The sequence below is a fragment of the Scyliorhinus canicula genome, chromosome 9 (assembly GCF_902713615.1).
Source record: "Scyliorhinus canicula chromosome 9, sScyCan1.1, whole genome shotgun sequence".
Classification (NCBI taxonomy): Eukaryota; Metazoa; Chordata; class Chondrichthyes; order Carcharhiniformes; family Scyliorhinidae; genus Scyliorhinus; species Scyliorhinus canicula.
Window position 1 is genome coordinate 169,638,248 of NC_052154.1, and position 20,495 is coordinate 169,658,742.

Genomic DNA, 20,495 nt, shown 5'->3' on the forward strand with positions numbered 1-20,495 from the left:
TAAAACTTACAGAATTGTGATCGCTATTCCCAAAGTAATCACCGACTGAAACTTCAACCACCTGGCCGGGATCATTCCCCAATACCAGTTCCAGAATGGCCCCTTCCCGAGTTGGACTATTTACATACTGCTCTAAAAAACTCTCCTGGATGCTCTTTACAAATTCTGCTCCATCTACGCCTCTAACACTACAAGAGTCCCATTCAATGTTGGGGAAGTTAAAATCTCCCATACGACCACCATATTGCTCCTACATTTTTCAATAATCTGTCTACATATTTGTACCTCTACTTCACGCTCGCTTTTGGGAGGCCTGTAGTAAAGTCCCAACAATGTTACTGCACCCTTCCTATTTCTTAGCTCTACCCATATTGCCTCAGTGCTCGAATCCTCCATTGTGCCCTCCTTAATCACAGCTGTGCTATCATCTCTGGCCAGTGAAGCAACTCCTCCACCCCTTTTGCCTCCCTCTCTATCCCTCCTGAAGCATCTGTACCCTGGGATATTTAGTTGCCAATCTCGCCCTTCCCTCAACCAAGTCTCAGTAATACCAATAACATCGTATTCCCAGGTACTAATCCAAGTCCTAAGTTCATCTACCTTACCTGCTACACTTCTCACATTAAAACAAATGCACCTTGGACCACCTGTCCCTTTGCGTTCATCATCTCTTCCCTGTCTACTCTTCCCCTTAGTCACAATGAGTTTATTATCTAGTACCTTACTGGCTTTAGTTGCTGCCTCTTTACTGACCTCTAACTTCTTAACCTGGTTCCCATCCCCCTGACGCCCCAACAGTGTTAGCACATTGGTTCCAGTCCTGCCTAGGTGTAGACCATCCGGTTTGTAATGGTCCCACCGCCCCCAGAACCGGTTCCAATGTCTCAAAAATCTGAACCCCTCCCTCCTGCACCATCTCACAAGCCACATATTCATTCTGACTATTCTTGAATTTCTACTCTGATTGTCTCGTGGCACTGGTAGCAATCCTGAGATTACTTCCTTTGAGGTCCTACATTTTAACTTATCTCCTAACTCCCTAATTTCTGATTGTAGGACCTCATCCCGTTTTTTTTACCAATATCGTTGGTGCCTATATGCAACACGACAACTGGCTGTTCACCCTCCCCCTTCAGTATGTCCTGCCACTTGTATATATCCCCAATTCTTCCCTCCCCTTCCACATCCGGCAGCAGCAGTCGCTCCAGCAGGGTGTATCCCGGCAACCTAGGGAACCCCTTCCAGACCTTTCGCACAAAGTCCCTAACTTCCAGATACCTGAACTCATTCCACCTTGGCAACTCTACCCTCTCCCTTAGCTCCTCCAGACTGGCGAACCCTTTCTCCAAATACAGATCCCTCACCTTGACCAATCCCACTCCCCTGCACCTCCTGTATACACTATCCCCCCCCCCCCCCCCCCCCCCCCACCACCACCACACCCACCGGCTCAAACCCATGCTTCTAACACAGCGGCGTTAGCAACACCCTAAAATTCTTCCTCAACTGATTCCAAATCATCACCGTGGGCTGAACCACCGGACTCCCCAAATACCTACACGGCACCATGGCAACATTGCCGTCACCATGGCCCTTAAGCTGGACCCCCTACAAGATTCCTTCTCCACCCTAACCCATTCTAACCCTTCTAGCCCTTTAGAATATGGAAATCAAATGTATGTCCAAAAACATTTTAAATATGTTAAGATACATTTGAGGCAGTAAGTACTAGGCCTCCTCCACATCCTCCATGAAATGATTTATCCTCGACTCCCCTTTAATCCGTTTCCTAACTACTTGTTTTTGACCTCTGTGATAAGGGAAGTAATCCTTCCTACTCACTCTACCAGGCCCTTCATAACTGTATACCTTTCTTTAAAAAATCCACCCTCTGCCTTGTTCATTCCAAAGAAAACAACCCAGCCTATCCAATCTTTCCTTTTATAGCTGAACTTTTCCAGTCCTGACAAATGCTTGTAAATATGCTTTGTACGCTCTCGACAGCAAACACATCCTTACTGTTTGCAGTACTCTAGCTGGCTACACAAATGTTTTATACAGTTCTAGCAAATCCCCCAGTCTTGCATTGTTTATCTTGGCTAATTAAAGAAAGGAACCAACAAGATGGAAGAACATACTTGACTTCATCCTCACCAACCTGTCTGCATCTATCTACGAAAATGTCACTTGGAGTGACTACCGCACAGTCCTTGTGGAGACAAAGGAGAGGTAGTGGCATAGTGGTATTGTCACTGGATTAGTAATCCAGATACCCAGGGTAATGTTCTGGGGATCTGGGTTTGAATCCCGCCAGGGCAGATGGTCGAATTTGAATTCAACAAAGATCTGAAATTAAAAGTCTATGATGACCATGAAACCATTGTTGATTGTTGTAAAATCCCATCTGGCCCACTAATGTCCTTCAGGGAGGGAAATCTGTCATCCTTACCTGGTCTGGCCTACATTTGACTCCTGACCCACAGCAATGTGGTTGACTCTTAAATGCCCTCAGGGATGGGCAATAAATGCTGGTCCAGCCAGCGATGTCCACATTCCCTGACAAATAAAGAAATCATCAGTAAAGTGATGGAAGGGGTTATCAACAGTGCTATCAAGCGACACTTACTCAGCAATAACCTGCTCACTGACGCCCAGCTAGGGTTCCACCTGGGCTGCTCAGTACATGACCTCACTACAGCCTCATTACAGCCTTGGTTCAAACCAAGAGCTGAACTCTTTAGGGGAGGTGAGAATGATTACCCTTGACATCAAGGCAGCATTTGGCTGAGTATGGCATCGAGGATCCTGAGCAAAACTGGGGTCAGTGGGATTCAGGGAGAAAATTCTCTACTGGTTGGAGTCATACCTGGCACAAAGGAAGATGGTTGTGGTTGTTGGAGGTCAGGCTTCTCAGCTCCAGGACATCACTGCTGAAGTTTTGCAGGGTGGTGTCGGAGGCCCAACCATCTTCAGCTGCTTCTTCAATGACCTTCCTTCCATCCTCAGGTCAGAAATGGGAATGTTCACTGATAATTGCACAATAGCCAGCACCATTTGTGACCCCGCAGATACTGAAGCAATCCATGTCCATATGCAGCAAGACCGTGACAATATCCAGGCTTGAACTGACAAGTGGCAAGTTACATTCATGCCACACAAGTGCCCGGCAATGACCATCGCTAACAGGAGAGAATATAACCATTGCTCTTTGATAATACTATTACCATCACAGAATACCTTACCATCAACTTCCTGGGAATTACCATTGGCCAGAAACTGAACTGGACTATGTCACAAAATATGTAGGTATTGTGAAGCACATAAAGGGTTAATCTAGTGTTACTACTCTAGTCACTAGATGGTGCTATAGAGCAACCATATAATTATCACATGCCTCCTTGACTTTTGGGAGATAGATGGAAAGAGCAAGACAGAGTAGTTGTGAGGTAGTTGAACTAATAGTATAGTTAATAGTGTATATGTGTAGTATAATCTTTACTTAACTAATTCCTTAGGAATATTTTCGAATCTAATTCAGTGTAGTGTAATAAATCAGCTTTGTTTATTGGAACAACTTGCTGTTCTTTGTTAGCACTACAACCTTCACCATCCTGAAAGAACTAAAACAAAGAACACAACATGGTACTAGGAGTGATTGCTAACGGTTTTTAGTTAGGTTTAGTTAGATTAGCAAAAAGATTGTCAAACAAGAACTTAAGTTTTGTGACAAAAAAACCCATCACAATCTACAAGCCAGTTGCATTTAGAAGCACAGAGTGAACCAAGAAGAGATGCAGACTCCCAAACACTTTTAAACCTCTGGTAAACTAAATGTAAATTGAAGAAGTTTTAAGCAACAGTTTCAGTCGTATCTCTCTGCTTCAGCTCTAGAGTCAGCCAGTGACCAGCAAAAATCCACACTGTTTCTCACTGTGGCTGGATCACAAGCCTTAGAGCTGTTTAATTTGTTTCATTTGAAGATAGTGACGACAAGAAAACCTTTAATGCAGTAATGGAAAGGTTTGACCTGCATTGTAAGGCTCAAATTAATGAAACATATGAAAGGTATATGTTTAAAAGAAGGGTACAAAAAAGAAGGCGAATTGGAAGATTCTTTCATCACGAGTCGCCGTTTAAGAGCGCAGACTTGTAACTTCTCTATGCTGACAGATTCCCTCCTCCGTGACCAAATCGTGTTTGGTATTAAAAATGAAAAACTTTGTGAGCCTTTGCTTAGGCAGCACAATTTATCGTTAGAAGATGCAATAAGTTTATGTTGAACGGGTGAGCTTGCCGCGAGCGAATACGCAGAAATGTGATCCCGGGAAAAAGATGCGAAAGAAGACAACGCTGCTGACGCCATTATTGCTGTGGCACAGTTGTGGCACAGTTGAACAAACATTACGCTTCACAGTGGCGTTCAAGTAAAAAAAAGATGAAAACAAACGGCTCTTTTAACAATGCCATGAAGATTCAAAGTGTGCAAAACAGATCAAATGATGAAAACATTTCTCATTCCGATGTTGAAGCACAATACGATTTAGAAAACACATTCTTTGTTGATGCAGTCAACAAGATTGATAATACTGAAACACAACATTTAAAGCAGATATCATCTGTTCATATGAAGAAAGATTGGAATGTACCATTAAGAGCAAATGCGTCCTAAATGTTTTTCAAGTTGATACTGGAGCTTATGCCAATTTGATCACTGAATCAGACCTCTCTAAAGTACAGTGTCCTCCTTGAATTAAAGCTACTAAATGTCAACTGAGGGACTACAATGTCAACATCATTAGCACAAGAGGATTGTGTTGTCTAACAGTAAGTAACAATGATATCCACCTGCCAGTGCAATTTGAAATAGTTGATGCCAATAAATCATCTCTACTAGGTGTTGATGCTTGTTTAAGCTGAATCTTGTGAAAAGGTTTCACAGCACCAATCGATGTGTTGGTTCACAGCAAGATGACATGAGACTAAGCAGATATGATTTTTCTCTAGTATATTCTCCAGGAAAAGATCTGGGGTGGAATTCTCCGACCCCCCGGAGGGTCGGGGAATCGCCCGGGGCCGACGTAAATCCCGCCCCCGCCGTGGCCGGAATTCTCCGCCACCCGGGAATCGGTGGGGGCGGGAATCACGGCATGCCAGTCGGCGGGCCCCCCTGCGGCGATTCTCCGGCCCGCGATGGGCCGAAGTCCCGTCGCTGTCAGGCCTCTCTGTGCTGGCAGGATTGGCGGTGCGAGAGGGCCCCCGGGGTCCTGGGGGGGTGCAGGGCGATCTGACCCCGGGGGGTGCCCCCACGGTAGCCTGGCCCGCGATCGGAGCCCACCGATTGGCGGGCGGGCCTGTGCCCGTGGGGGAACTCTTTTTCTTCCGCCGCCACCACGGCCTCCACCATGGCGGAGGCGGAAGAGACCCCCCTCCACCGTGCATGCGCCGGTGGTGACGTCAGCGGCCGCTGACGCTTTGGCGCATGCGCGGACTCACGCCGACCGGCGAAGGCCTTTCGGCCAGCCCTGACGCCGGGCGGCGTCTTTGGAGCCAGTTTTGGCGCCAGTCGGCGGAGCGGGAGCCACTCCGGCGCGGGCCTAGCCCCTGAAGGTGCGGAGAATTCCGCACCTTTGGGGAGGCCCGACGGCGAAGTGGTTGGCGCCACTCCACTACGCCGGGACCCCCCGCCCCGCCGGGTAGGGGAGAATTTTGCCCCTGATCCTTGCAGATACCTTATCACGTGCTACTGAACAGGAAGATAATATTCCAGATCTTGTGCAGGTGATAGAAGCTCAAGCTGACATGCTAGCTGACACACTACCCATTTCTGATGTTAAATTATGACTAATTAAAGAAGAAACTACAAAAGATGAAGTTTTGCAGCGAGTGATTCACTGCATGACTGATGGATGGCCAAATGCAAGCTGTTTCAGTTTCAGAAGTGTTCAAGGTGACCTCTCTGTGGTAAATGGATTTTTACTCAACCTGGATAGAATAGTCATTGCTACAAAGTTGAGAAGACAGATTCTTATCCAGATCCATGAAGGCCACCAGGGTATTGAGAAATGTAAGTGACGTGCATGGCAAACCATGTATTGGCCTGGCATCAATTCAGACATTGAAAATTATGTTTCTGAATGTGACATCTGTCAAAGAAATCAGTCTGCTCAACAGAAAGAGAAATTCATAATGATGGTTATTGTTGCAATTCCATGGTCTAAAGTGGGAATAGATGGTTTCTACTTTCAAGGCAAAGACTATCTCGTCATTATTGACTATTACTCAAATTATCCAGAAGTTATTAAACTTACAAACTCGAGTTCACAATCAGGAGATGGAGCGTCGATAGACTGGAGAGGGATTGTATGGGGGGGGGGGGTCGTCGAGCACAGGGTTTCGCTGCACACGGACGTCCTGCTGTTATATATTGCGGACCCATTAGGGGGATTTTGGAGGACTTTGGCCAGTTCTCCAATGTACAAGTTGAACATGAGAAAGGTGTTCCCGATTGAGACCAGAGAGCAGGAGAGAGTGTTGGGGGAGCTGCTGTTCAAGGTGGTGGGGGTGAGCTTAAGATACTTCGGCATTCATGTGTCGCGGGGTTAGTCACAGTTACATAAGTTAATTTGACTCGGTCGGGAGGCTTCAATAGGTGGGATGTGCTGCCACTGCCATTGGTGGGATGGGTGCAGACAGCAAAGATGGCGGTGCTGCCAAGCTTCCTGTTTCAGAACCTCCTGACCTTTGTCCCAAAGTCATTTTTAAGAAGGTTAATGCACTGACCTCGGGGGTTTGTATGGGCGGGGAATACCCGAAGCAAAATGGCTTTTTTGGAGTGGGGGCGAGGAGGGGGAGGGTTTGGCATTGCCGATAATAATGAATTACTACTGGGTGACGAACATCGCTATGGTTAGGAAATGGTAGTGGGGGAGGGGCAGTTGGAGGCGGCCTCTTGTAGGAGAACGAGCTTGAGGGCATTGCTGACGGCGCCTCTGCCGTCATCACCGGCCTGACACTCCATGAACCCAGTGGTGGTGTTGGCCTTGAGGGCAGTGGAGGCAACATCTGGTACTGGAGAGTGCCTCGCTGCGGACACCGATCTGTAATAATCATACCTGTTTGTACCTGGAGAGCTGGTTTCGGGAGTGGCGGCAGGCAGGGATTGAGCAATTCAGGGACCTGTTTGTCGGGAGCAGCTTTGCAAAATTAGAAAGCATGAGCTTTCCCCGAGGGGAATAGTTTCAGGTACCTGCAGGCCCGAGATTTCATGAGGAGAAGGTGCCATTCTTTCCCAGGCTCCGGCCCTTGGGGCGGCAAGATGAGGTGCTGTCGAGGGAGGGAATAGGGAAGGGGAAGGTGTCTGAGGTCTACAAGGAGCTGATGGATTCGGAGGGGGCCCCGGTGGGGGACATTAAGCGGAATTGGGAGGAAGAGTTGGTGGGGTTAGTGGAAGCAGGAACGTGGGAGGAAGCCCTGCAGAGGGTGAATGAGGACTTGTCATGTGCAAGGCTCAGTCTTATTCAGTTTAAAGTAGTCCGCAGGGCACACATGGTGGTGGCAAGGATGAGTAGGATCTTTGAGGGAGTAGAGGACAAATGTGGGCAGTACGCAGACCTGCAAACCATTTCCACATGTTTTGGCCATGTCCGAATCTGAAGGGCTTCTGGCAGAGGTTTGCGGACGTAATGTCTGAGGAGGTATTAGGGGTAAAAGGTAGCATGGAGTCCAGAGGTAGCGATATTTGGGGTGTCGGAAGACCCAGGAGTCCAGGGGGTGAGATGGGCCGATGATTTGGCCTTTGCCTCCCTGTTGCCCGGAGACGGATTTTGCTTGGGTGGAGGGACTCGGAGCCACTGAAAGCCGGGGTGCGGGTGAGTGGCCTGCCGCAATTCCTGAGGCTGGAGAAGGTCAAGTTCGTCCTGAGAGGGTCGTTTGATGGGTTCACTCGGAGGTGGAAGCCGTTCATTGATTTCTTTAAGGAGGATTGAGGTGTCAGCAGATGGGGAGGGGGGGCTGCGAGGGATGGGTGTTAAAATGGGGAAGGCAGGGTGCAGGGAGGGGATATGGCGGGGGGGGGGGGGGGGGGGGGGGTGTTGGTTATTTATTATGTTGAATAAATTTGCTTCTGCTTTCATTGATCTTGTTTTTATGCAAATTCCTGAATAAAATATTTATTAAAGAACGATGTATTGCATGGTGTTTTGTGAAGATAACAACTTGTAAAGATGTAGTGCTTTAATTTTAATAAATTGGTCCAAGGCACTTCACAGGATCATCAAAAGAAAAAACACCAGGCCACATGAGATATTCGGTCAGGTGACCAAAAGCTTGGAAAAGTAGTCGGTTTTAAGGAGGGTATAAAAGGAGAAAAATAGGAAGAGGAGCAAAGTGGTATAGAATTCCAACCCTTGGTCCTGACCAACTGAGGTTGTGGCCACCAAAGGCGGGGCGATTAAAATTGGGGATGCGCAAGAGGCCAGACTTAAAGGGGCATGTCAATCTTGGAGGGTTGTCGGGCTGAAGGAGATCATCGAGCTGGGAATCAGGCATACCATGGAGGGATTTGAAAATGATGATGAAAATTTTAAACCAAACATGCTGTTTGACTCAGAACCAATGTAAGTCGGTGAGCACAGGGTGAAATGGCATAATGGCATAATGCGAGTTAAGACATGAGCAGCAGAGTTTTTGATGCCCTCCAGCTTCCGGAGGGTGGAGTGTGGGAGCCAGCCAGGAGTGTGTTGGAATAGTTGAGTCGAGAGGTAATGCTGGTTTCAGCAGCAGATAAACTGAGACAAGGGTGAAGTCGGGCAATGTTACAGAGGTGCAACCAGGTAGCCTTGGCCCTAATATGAGGTTGGATCCTCATCTTGGGGTCAAATGTAGCTAGGGAACAGAGTTTGGAGCTGGGACTGAAAACGATAGCTTCAGTCTTCCTAGTAAAGACACACGAAAAACCATGGGCGGGATTTTCCCGCCGCGCCTGCCCGGCGACATTAGAATCCCGCCCAAGTGCAATGGACTTTCCCATTGTCTGCGTCTTGCCCATGGCGCTCTTACAGCGCGGAGGAATCCAGCCCTATATCTTAACATGCCCACACCTTTTGCCTTTACATACAGGTTAACTCTTTTACAGACCCATCTCTTTGCTCTGTAATCCTCTTTCTTTTTATGCATTTGTTAAACATTTCTGGTTTTCCTTGATTTTGTTTGTCAATATATTTTGTTGTCAACTCTTCGCTTTCCTAATTTCTCTTCCAATTACACTGTTCACTTTTTATCCTCCTCTAGGCTTTCTACAATGTTGATCTCTCGATCTCTCAGTCTCTGACATAAGCATCCCTCTTTTGCATTATTCCACTCTGAATGCTCCTTGATATCCAGGGTGTTCTAGATTTGGGAGTACCACCCTTTTTTTTTATGAGGAATAGATTTATTCTGAACCTATCTCCACCTTGGATATCTCCTAATACTATGACTGATTTACCTTCAAACAGTTGTTCCTCACAAGGGCCCAAAAGAGGAGGGTTGCCAAGATGCCAAACATCTGGGCTCATGCCTTCAGAGGACCTGGGCTCAGCTCACAGATTTGTCTTTACTGTCAGCACCAGCCACTCTCTGACGTGGCCACCTCATGCCTCAATGTGCTCACACACAAGCGTACAGTGGGTGCTCCTCTCTGGATTAAAGTTCTGTAGTATGAAGGGCTAATTGGGATGAGAGCCTGAGTCCAATTGATTTGAATGTCCATGTGCATTCTGGGTGGTGTAGTCTGCCCATGACCAAGTTCTTGCCCTCCTCCGCAGGCTCTGGCCTACTAAAGGGAGTCAAAATGGCTGAGTAGGCTAGGGGGAGCAGTGGTTGCAGCAACAGGAAGACCCAGGACAGCTGGATTGTTAGGCAGGACTGAAGTGAAGCACATCTTGTCACCGTTACAGCTGTCCCAAGCTCCTCAGCGGGAATATTTCCAAATATTCCAAACCTCAAAGGGGTGGGAGAGGGAGTGGGGGAGGAGACAAGATAGTGAGGGGAGGAGTGAGAGAGTTGGGAGGGGGGGGAAATAGTTTTTTTTGGGGGGGGGGGGGGCTAAGCAAGATGTAGATATTTTCTTCATGCCGTAACCTTTTTTTTTAAAGTCACGTTTACGTGCCAGATTGGATCTCAAGCAGCTGCTGGGTTTCTTGCTGAAGGGGAACGAGAAGCTCACAAGAGGTCTGACTGCTTTTCGGAGAGCAGGCAAAAGGGGCTATTTTTTACTCCAATAGGATCAGGAAATGTTGGAAATGCTCAGCACCTGTGGAGAGAGAAACAGAGATCAGGAACTCTTCATCAGATCTAATGACGATCATGAACCCGAGACTTTGACTGTTTCTCTGCTGAGTATTCCCAGCACTTTCTGAATATATTTTAGATTTCCAGCATCTGCAGTTATTTGCTTCTCCTATTATATGCTCTAAGCTGGGCATTTGTAAGTGTGGTTGGCTTCAATGTAATATGAGAAAATAGTTGTTATTCAATTCACAATATAAATTTTATGTTAACAAAGCCCACTTGTGTGAATAAAAATAACTGCATTATTGCAGATGAATTGGTTGGTGCTAATGTACTGGCACAAGGTTTTGCTATTTATAAACTTGGAGGTGAAACCAGGAGTCATGCAGCAATATGTCACTTTTAGTGTAAAATATGCTAATTTGTACACAGGATTGTTGTTTGTGGTGCTTGTGTGGTTCAAGTCTTTTAGATGTTGTTGTCCAGCTATTGAATAGGGCCAGGTTCAAAGAAGCGTAGCTGGTTACATTATATGAACAACCAAGTTGTGTATAATTACCTGACAAAGTCTTGGTTGTTAATTATACCTGAACTTTCACTGGACTTTCTAAATAGAGGCATAGAGAACAAAAGCAAGAAGTATATAATCTATATTAGACAGTTTGATCCCAGTGTGTCTATGGTATGTGAATATGGGCTCCAAGGATGTGAAGGGGAGAGTTACAGTCAGGGGATGGGGTGCTGGAATAAGGGGCCCAGAAACAGGAGGAGCTCAAGGGCCCCTGATAATCTACATTTGCCCACGTCTCAGCTAAGTAAGATCAGCATTTCCCAAATTGCAAACCTTTACTCCTGGTCTATATTTATCCTTTTCCTAACTATGTGAAAAATAATTTAATAGCTACTACCAAAATGTTCCCCTGGTGATATCCTTCTCACCTGCCCAACTTTGTTCCCTAAAACTACTTCTTCCCTTTAGGCTTGCTACATTCTGGCTAGAAATATTCTCCTGAAAACATTTGAAAAATCCTCCGACCTCTATACCTGATTTTAACTAACTTACTGATTTTAACCCAGTTAATATTAGCATAGTAGAAATTCCATACTTTATTGTCTTTTAGTTTTTGCACTTTTCAGAAATTGGCTTACATATTTGCTCTACTATCATCCTCTGACAGTGAGGAGATCTCTAGTACCCTCCCAGCAGTGTGTTAGTTCCTTTTATTATTCTTCGGTTCAACACAAATGGACTCATCATTGAATGGTTACAGCACAGAAGGAGCCCATTTGGCCTGTCTTGTTCCCTGCTAGAGCAACTTAACTAATCCTCTCACCCATCCTTTCCTCGTAACTCTGTAGACTTTCTTTCTCTTCGATTGTTCATGTGGTTCCTTTTTGAAAGCCATTATTGAATCTGGCTTCATCACACTCAGGCAGATTCCAGATTCTGACCACTTGTTTCTCATGATCGCCATTTGTTCTTTTGTCAGTCACCTTCAATCAGTGTTCTCTGAATCTTCTGCCAGTTTCTCTCAATCTACTCTGTCTAGACTGTTCATGATTTTGAACATCTCCATCAAATTTCCTCTCAACTTTCCGCAGATATCCTTGCAGATACCTAAATTCTCTGGAGAGATATCACCAATGATGCCTCTGCAAAATCCTTCAAATCCACTGGCAGGAGAAGTGAACCTCCTATCCCAGGCCAACACCACCGTATCAAGGCACTGGTCATGCTCAACCAGCTGCACCACTCTAAAAAGCCTCCCTAAATAAATGCAACATTCCCACCGGCAGGTGGGTATCGCTTGCCCCAGAATGCACAAACTGGAGAAGGAGCATCCGCGAAGGCAGTGAACACCTCGAGCATCACTGCGGAGCACGTGGAGGCCAAGCGTAAGCAGTGGAAAGGGCGCACAGAATCCAGAGTGTCCCACCCGCCTGACTCATTGATCACCAACTGTGGCAGTGTCTGTGGTTCCAGAATTGGTCTATTCAGCCTCCGCAGAACCCACCCCATGGAGTGGAAGCGAGTCATCCTCCACCCTGAGGAACTGCCAAGGAAGAAGAAGAACCAAAATTGTGACTCCCCCTCCCGTTGTTCCATCTTTTATTAATCCCCCTCTATCTCACCTAAAATTCTGTCACCAGGAAATTTGAGTTGCCATTCCTGCCCTCCTTTAAGCCATATTTCAATAACAATCCCAATATCATGCTTTCAATTGCCTATCTGTGCCCTCGGGTTTTCTGACTCATTGACTAGATTCCTTCCATTTATGTACTTATCTTTAAGCATTTCCAAAGTCCGTTTTCCGACCTTTCTTTCCTCTGCTTTTCATGTTTGTGTGCTAATTTCCAGCTATTTCCAGCTTTGTTTCTCTCCTTTCTGAATCCAAGCCCCTGATTTCCATCCCCGCCACCAAGTTAGTCCATAACTTCCCTCAAGGACACTAGGAAACCTCTTTGTGACCACATTGATCCTGTTAAGGTGTAACTATCCAGCTGATAAAGATCCCACATTGGTCCAGAACATACCTCAATGCCTCTGGAATCTAAAGATCTCCCTACTGCCCAAACGTATCAGCGACATATTCACCAGCACTGTCCTCCTATTTCTGTCCTCGCTAGTGTGTGGCACCAAGAGTAATCAGGAGTGCTGTAAGTACTCAGCAGGTCCAGCAACATCTCTGGAGAGAAGAACAAAGCTACGTTTCAGAACGTGTGCTGAGCATTTCCAAAATTTTCTGGGGTTTTATTTGATTTCCAACATCTGTGGTATTTGGGTTTTGTAATCTGGAAATTGCCATTTTCCAGAGTTCTGCTTATCACTTTCTTTCTTAGATCCCTAAAACCTGCCTTCAGTACCTCGTGCCTTTTTCTACCTACTTCATTAGCAGTACTATGAACCACAATTTGTGCACTACCTGTCTGGTCCTCCTTGGCAATCACCCATTTCCGCGCTGCCTGCGCATTCTTAAAACTATGGCGTGGGACCTATCGTGCGATGCACGTAGCTCTGGGCCTCGCAGGTGAACTGCATTGATATCAGCTGCAATTCAACCTCTGAAAACTAAGGGCCAAGCTCCTTCAGCTGATGATGTTTCCAGCACACGTGGCTGTTCAGAACAGAAGAAGGGCAGCACGGTGGCACAGTGGTTAGCACAGTTGATTCACAGCTCCAGGGTCCCAGGTTCGATTCCCGGCTTGGGACACTGTCTGTGCGGAGTCTGCACATTCTCCCAGTGTCTGCATGGGTCTCCTCCGGGTGCTCCGATTTCCTCCTACAGTCCAAAGATGTGCAGGTTAGGTGGATTGGCTGTGTTAAATTGCCCTTAGTGTCCAAAAAAGGTTAGGTGGGGTGACTGGGTTATGGGGTGGAGATGTGGGCTTAATTAGTGTGCCCTTTCCAAGGGCCGGTGGAGACTTGATGGGCCTAATGGCCTCCTTCGGCACTGTAAATTCTATAAGCATCTAAGTAGTTTACACATTGGCGCAGGATGTGTTCAACAGGAATGAAGCACCCTGCCAGGTTTTCCCTTTATTTGACTATTATCGAAACAGACTGGAAATAAACTTCAGACTTGTATCTTATCTGGACAAAATAGAATATTTAATTAAATGTTGTGTATTTAACCAAGTTAGCTTACTTTTGTTTTTTAAAGTAATTACTTGATCTCCTTTAAATTATAGGTATATTCAATGAAATGTCTACCTGCTACCCTCCACTTGGTGTTTTTCTTTCTCCTATGCCGTACAATTCTCTCTGCCCACAGTTCAGTTTAAATCCTTGATACTGCTCCCTTGGTTCTCGTTGCTCTCCTGACTCTGTCCTCTCCTGTCCTTTGGTTGAGAGACTAAATCAAGGTCTCTTCTGCCTCTTCAGGTAAATGATTAATCAATGGCACTTTTTGAAAACAAATATGCATCTGTCTGTTTCCTTGGCTAGTTTTTCCTGGAACAGGTTGCTGGCCTGTCACCGGAGGGTCTAGACATAGACATAGAACAGTACAGCACAGAACAGGCCCTTCGGCCCTCAATGTTGTGCCGAGCCATGATCACCCTACTCAAACCCACGTATCCACCCTATACCCGTAACCCAACAACCCCCCCCCCCCTAACCTTACTTTAATTAGGACACTACGGGCAATTTAGCATGGCCAATCCACCTAACCCGCACATCTTTGGACTGTGGGAGGAAACCGGAGCACCCGGAGGAAACCCACGCACACAGGGGGAGGACGTGCAGACTCCGCACAGACAGTGACCCAGCCGGGAATCGAACCTGGGACCCTGGAGCTGTGAAGCATTTATGCTAACCACCATGCTACCCTGCTGCCCCAGCTTGAGGAGTGCCACTTGACATGACTGACCCGGGGAAACTTCCACTCTCAGAACAAAGACCAATACAGCACAGGGACAGGCCCTTCGGCCCTCCAAGCCTGTACCAGTCATGATACCACCCTTGGCCAAAACCCTCAGCACTTCCTAGTGCCGTATCCCTCTATACCCATCCTATCCATGTATTTGTTGAGATGCCTTTTGAACGCCGTTAATGTATCTTCTTCCACAATCTTCCCCGGCAACGCGTTCCAGGCACTCACCACCCTCTGTGTAAAGAAACCTGCCTCACACATCTCCTCTAAACTTTGCCCTGCGGATCTTAAACCTATGTCCCCTAGTGACTGACCTCTCCACCCTGGGAAAGAATGCCTGCCCATCCAACCTATCCATGCCCCTCATAATCTTGAAGACCTCTATCAGGTCGCCCTCAACTTCCGGCGTACTAATTTTAAAAATTATTAATTTACGGGATGTGGGCATCGCTGGTTAGATCAGCATTTATTGCCCTAGTTGCTCTTCAGAAGGTGGTGCGAGTTGCCTTCTTGAACCGCTGCAGTCCTTGAGGTGTAGGTACACCACCGACTGTGCTGTTAGGGAGGGAGTTCCAGGATCTTGTCCCCATGACAGCGAAGGATGGTGAGTGACTTGGAGGAGAACCTCCAGGTGGTGGTGTTCCTGGATATCTGCTGCTCTTGTCCTCCTAGATGGTAGTGGTCGTGTGTTTACTGAAAACAGTCCGAATCTATTCAGCCTCTCCGCACAGCTAACACCCTCCAGACCAGGCAACATCCTGGTAAACCTCCTCTGTACCCTCTCCAAAGCTTTCACATCGTTCTGGTAGTGTGTCAACCAGAATTGTGCGCAATATTCCAAGTACGGCCTTGCCAAGGTTCTATACACCCGTAGCATGACTTGCTAATTTTTATACTCAATGCCCCGTCCAATGAAGGCAAGCATTCTATATACTTTATTGACAACCTTGTCCACTTGTGTTGTCACTTTCAAAGATCTGTGGACCTGTACGCCGAGATCTCTCTGCGTTTCTATATTCTTAAGAGTTTTGCCATTTACTGTATATTTTCCCTCTATGTTAGACCTACTTAGCGCTGGCCATAGGCATGTTGGGAGGAATTACATGTTGACTATCAATCTATTTTCCCGTAGTATGAACCCACCGTCCTTGGCCATTGAACCCAGAGCTTCTGACTGAGAGGCAGGGACGCTGTTTACTTTGCCAGACTTTCTGTTGCATTTTCCAACTGTACTTCAAACAGTATTTGAACTTTCTCCCTCCCGGCCCTATTCCTCCTAGAATGGCCATAAACTCTCAAATGTTAAGTTAACTCAATGTAAGGCAAATATTAATAATAATAATAAATCTTTATTAGTGTCACAAGTGGACTTACATTAACACTGCAATGACGTTACTGTGAAAATCCCCTAGTCACCACATTCCGCCTGAGGGTGAATTAAGAATGTCCAGTTCGCCTAACAAGCATGTGTTTCAGGACTTGTGGGAGGAAACCAGAGCACCCGGAGGAAACCCACACAGACACGGGGAGAACATGCAGGATCCGCACAGACAGTGACCCAAGCTGGGAATCTAACCACTGTGCCACCATGCCGCACATAGGCTGCAAGGGCTCCAGGAGGTATCTGTTTGGAAAATTGATGACAGAACCACCTAGTTATTAGAGACCAGGCTGTTCAATCAACTAGTACTGCAGCACAAAAGGCAGAGGGCGGGATTCTCCCGCAATCGGCAGGGTGGCCCATACCGGCACCAAGAGTGGCATGCAGCACTCTGGCATTGGGCCGCCCCCGGACGTTGCAGAATCCTCCGCAGTTCCGGGGGCTAGGCTGGCGCTAGAGGGGTTGGCACCACGCCAACCGGCGCCGAAGGGCCTCTGCCGGCCGGCACGATTTGGCGCTTACGCAGGACTGCCAGCGTGTTCTGGTGCATGCACAAGGGGTTTATTATCCACGCCGGCATATGGCGGAGCCTCACAGAGGCTGGCGTGGAGGGAAAGAGTGCCCCCATGGCACAGGCCCGCCAGCAGATCGGTGGGCCGAGATCGCGGGCCAGGCCACCGTGGGGGGCCCCCCAGGGCCGGATCCTCCCCGCGCCTCCACGAGGACCCTGCTAACCGTCCTCCAAGCCAGGTCCCGCCGGGATGGACCATGTCCATTTCACGCCAGTGGGACTGGCCGAAAATGGGCGGCCACTCGGCCCGGAGAATTGCCGGCGGAGCCGCTGCCAACGGCACCCGACCGGCGCGATCCCCACCGCCGCCCGTAAAACTGCCCCTGGAGAATTCGGCAGCCGGTGTGGGGAGCGGCGGGGTGGGATTCACGCCACCCCCCCTACCCGGCAATTCGCTGACCCGGCGGGGGGGTCGGAGAATCCCGCCCAGATATTGCTGGAACAGGGAATCTGAAAACAAATATGTTGTAAGTACTCAGCAGGTCAGGCAGCAGATGTGGAGAGAGAAATAGAATTAACATTTCAAGTTGATGACCTTTCATCAGAACTGGGAAAAGTTAGAGATGTAACAGATTTTAAATAAACGCAGAGGCAAGGAAAGGCGAGAGGAAAGGACAAAGCCTGATGTAGAGTAGAAGGCAGGAGTGACTAAATGACAGAAGGTTTGATGCTGCCAGGCAAAAGGAGATGGTAATGGGCAAGAAAAGAGACAAAAGATCGGTTAGAAGAACTGAAATGATAAAAACAGAACCATTACCAGCAACTCTATCCACAAAAATGGGAGTAGTGTATACAATCTAAAATTGTTGAACTCAGTGTGTCCGTACCATTCACTTAATAAGAAATCCTCCTGAGTTGCCACCGAGTCTGGAGTCAAGAAAGGATAGAACATCCGACGTGGCCAATGTAATATATTGAGTTTTGATGGTCTCTTTTTGCCTTATGTTTCTAAAGGAACTGGAGGATGCTGCAGAACAGGCTGCTTTTGAGGAGACAAAACGTCTGCAGACGCAGGTTCAGCTGCAAGATCGATTCAGACAGGAGCTAGAGAGAGAAAAAAATGTAAGTACAATGCACTATATGCTTTGGTTTCAATAATACACCACCTATTTACTATTACAATATTTATAGTATAAGGGTTTAGGCACAGCAAAGATTAATACAGGACTGGAGAACATTTCCGCCCACTGTCTGATGTTAAGAGTTTCATGACAAGAGACCTATGCGGCCAGCAGGCATGTTAGCTAATGGAGTAGACCTAATTTAGAGACTTGTGTAGAGGTAAGCTTGGAGTTTGCTCCTAGCCTGGGCTATACTTTTTACTTGTGTATATATAGTTTTCTGATATCAATAAAAAGTTAGTGTCTGACGTCCCCAGCCTCTGAACCTCTTCTTGAGACCTACTGAACAAACCCTTACAACAGTATTCACAAATAGTGTTTGACAAAGAGAAATCTGGGCCGGGATTCTCCCCTACCCGGCGGGGCGGGAGGTCCCGGTAGGACGGAGTAGCGTGAACCACTCCGGCGTTGGGCCTCCGCACCTTTAGGGGCCAAGGCCTCACATTGAGACCGGAGTGGTTGGCGCCCCGCCAGCCGGCGCGAATGGCCTTTGGTGCCCTGCCAGCCGGGGCCGAAAGGTCTTCGCCGGCCGGCGGAAGTCCGCGCATGCGCCGGTGCATCAGCGGCTGCTGACGTCATACCGGCGCATGCGCAGGGGAGGGGGTCTCAAAAGAGTGCCCCCACGGCACAGGCCCGCCCGCCAATCGGTGGGCCCCGATCACGGGACAGCTCACCTGCCGAATCTCAGGGGGCGGAGAATTCGGAACACGGCAGGGGCGGGATTGACGCCGGCCCCGGGCGATTCTCCTACTCCCCGGGGGAGTCGGAGAACTCCGCCTCTGATGTGTATTGTTTTTCTTGAACAAAAGACAGTAATTACCACATTAGAGCATCTTTGTGCAAGTGGCCTCTAAGTACAGCCAGTTGCTGGCTTATAGCTCTCCTGTGGGTTACAGAAGTTAAAACATTATGGGTCCACAAATTCAGATTAATTGATCTGATTTCACAAAATAAGATAAGGGTAGGGAGTAACATGACAGAAAGCGTGACAGGATGCAGAGAGTAGGAATAAATTGGTAATTTCGGTTTTGACAAGATTTAACCATTGGAGTGCCACAGTGATCAGCGCTGGGACCTTAACTATTTATAAATGATGTAAATTACCATGAATGAAGGGACTGAATGTATGGTTGCTAAATTTCAAGGCTTTTCAAATGTTGTGGGCTTTCTAGAAAGACTCAGACACTTCAAAAGGCAGCAGTTTTAAATGGATAGATGTGAGGAAAGGGAAGCTTGCATCTCCATGATCATCATTGATGAACTCTCCTCTGGCAGTTCTGACTTGTATAGCTCTCGATAAAGGGCCTCAAATGCCTCATTAACCTTTCCTGGGGAGGAAACAAACCCACTGCCTGATTCCCTAATCTGTACTATCTCCCAGGACGCAGCCTGCTGCTTCAATTGGTGCACTAGAAGACAACTGGCCTTCTTCCCATATTCAAAAAAGGATCCCCTCAAGCGTCACGGCTGGTTCACTGCCTTGCCTGTCGAGAGCAGCTCGAACTCTGTCTGCAGTTTCTTCCTGTTTGCTGCGGTGTCAGGGAATCGAGTGCTGGCAGTCCACCTCAAAAATGGAATCCACCAGCCTCTGCTTCTCCACCCTTGCAGATGTATCCCTTTGTGCTTTGTAGGAGATTATCTCCCCCTAATGACCACCTTCAGAGCTTCCCACAGAATGGAAGGCGAGATGGCCTTGCTCCTAATGAACTCAACATACTCCCCAATGGCTGGGATGTCCCTTGTCCACCAGGGATGTCGTGTTCAATCTCCATGTGGGTTGCTGAGAAGGGCCCGGCTCTGATTTCAGGTCCACATGATCCGAGATAACGATCGTTGAGTACCCTGCCCCTTTCACCCCTGGAAGAAGAGACCTACCCACCAGACCCGATGGATGTGAGAAAAAAAGAGAAAACTTTGTATCCAATCTTCAAGGATTTGCCCCACCCCCAATATGTTCCATTAACACCAATATCGCCGTTACCCTGCCTGATGGACTCAGAGACTTCAGACTTGACCTATTCAGCCGAGGATCCAAAATTAATTGATGTGAAGCCAACACCTTATTAATATATAGTGTATCATCCCAGTTCAGTGCATACACATTGACCAGAACCACCAACATGCCTGCCAACGGACACACTGACGATTACATACCTCCCGCCTGGATCCACTAATATAGTAGCCGCTGAAAATGGCGCCCTGTTATTAATCAACACTGAAGCCTCCCTACCATCGAAACCCAGATGATACCTGGACCACAAAGCCCTTATGCAACCTTGTTTGGTCCTTGATCCGCAAATGGGTCTCCTGTAAAAACACCACACATCCTTCAAACATCTCGGGTGTGCAAACACCCAGGACCTTTTTTACTGGACCATTTAACACCACTGCATTCAAAGTTATCAACCGGACAGGACGGCCCGTCTCCTCTTCCCCCCCCACTCCCACCTCCAAACAAAACAAGAAAAAAATCCCTAAAGCACCACTACTCCTGCGCTCCCATTAGCTAACTCTACAGCTAGCAGGGTGACACCCACAAAAAAGAAAAGCAATCATAGCAACAGCCAGCCCCCTGCCCACATTCAACTTTAATACATAAAGAGGGAAACAGAAAACCAACCCCCCATCCCACAGATAACTTCAAAAACTCCAAGCTTGCCCAGAAAAAACCCTCCAGCAAATCCCCATGACCACATACCCTCATCCACAGTACAAAAATCCTGCAATAGATACAAATACACCCAAAACAATCAGCAATTATTTAGTTCGCCCCCAGTGCA

At 47.4% G+C, this 20,495-nt stretch overlaps 1 protein-coding gene across 2 annotated transcripts in view; it reads left to right on the plus strand.

The window, feature by feature from the left end:
- LOC119971893 (switch-associated protein 70-like) overlaps nucleotides 1-20,495 on the plus strand; it is a 251,970-nt gene that overhangs the window by 202,352 nt on the left and 29,123 nt on the right. For both annotated transcript variants that reach the window (XM_038808175.1, XM_038808174.1), the window contains one exon: nucleotides 17,549-17,656. In XM_038808175.1, the coding sequence (XP_038664103.1) occupies nucleotides 17,549-17,656 (108 nt within the window). The remainder of the gene's footprint in view (nucleotides 1-17,548; nucleotides 17,657-20,495) is intronic.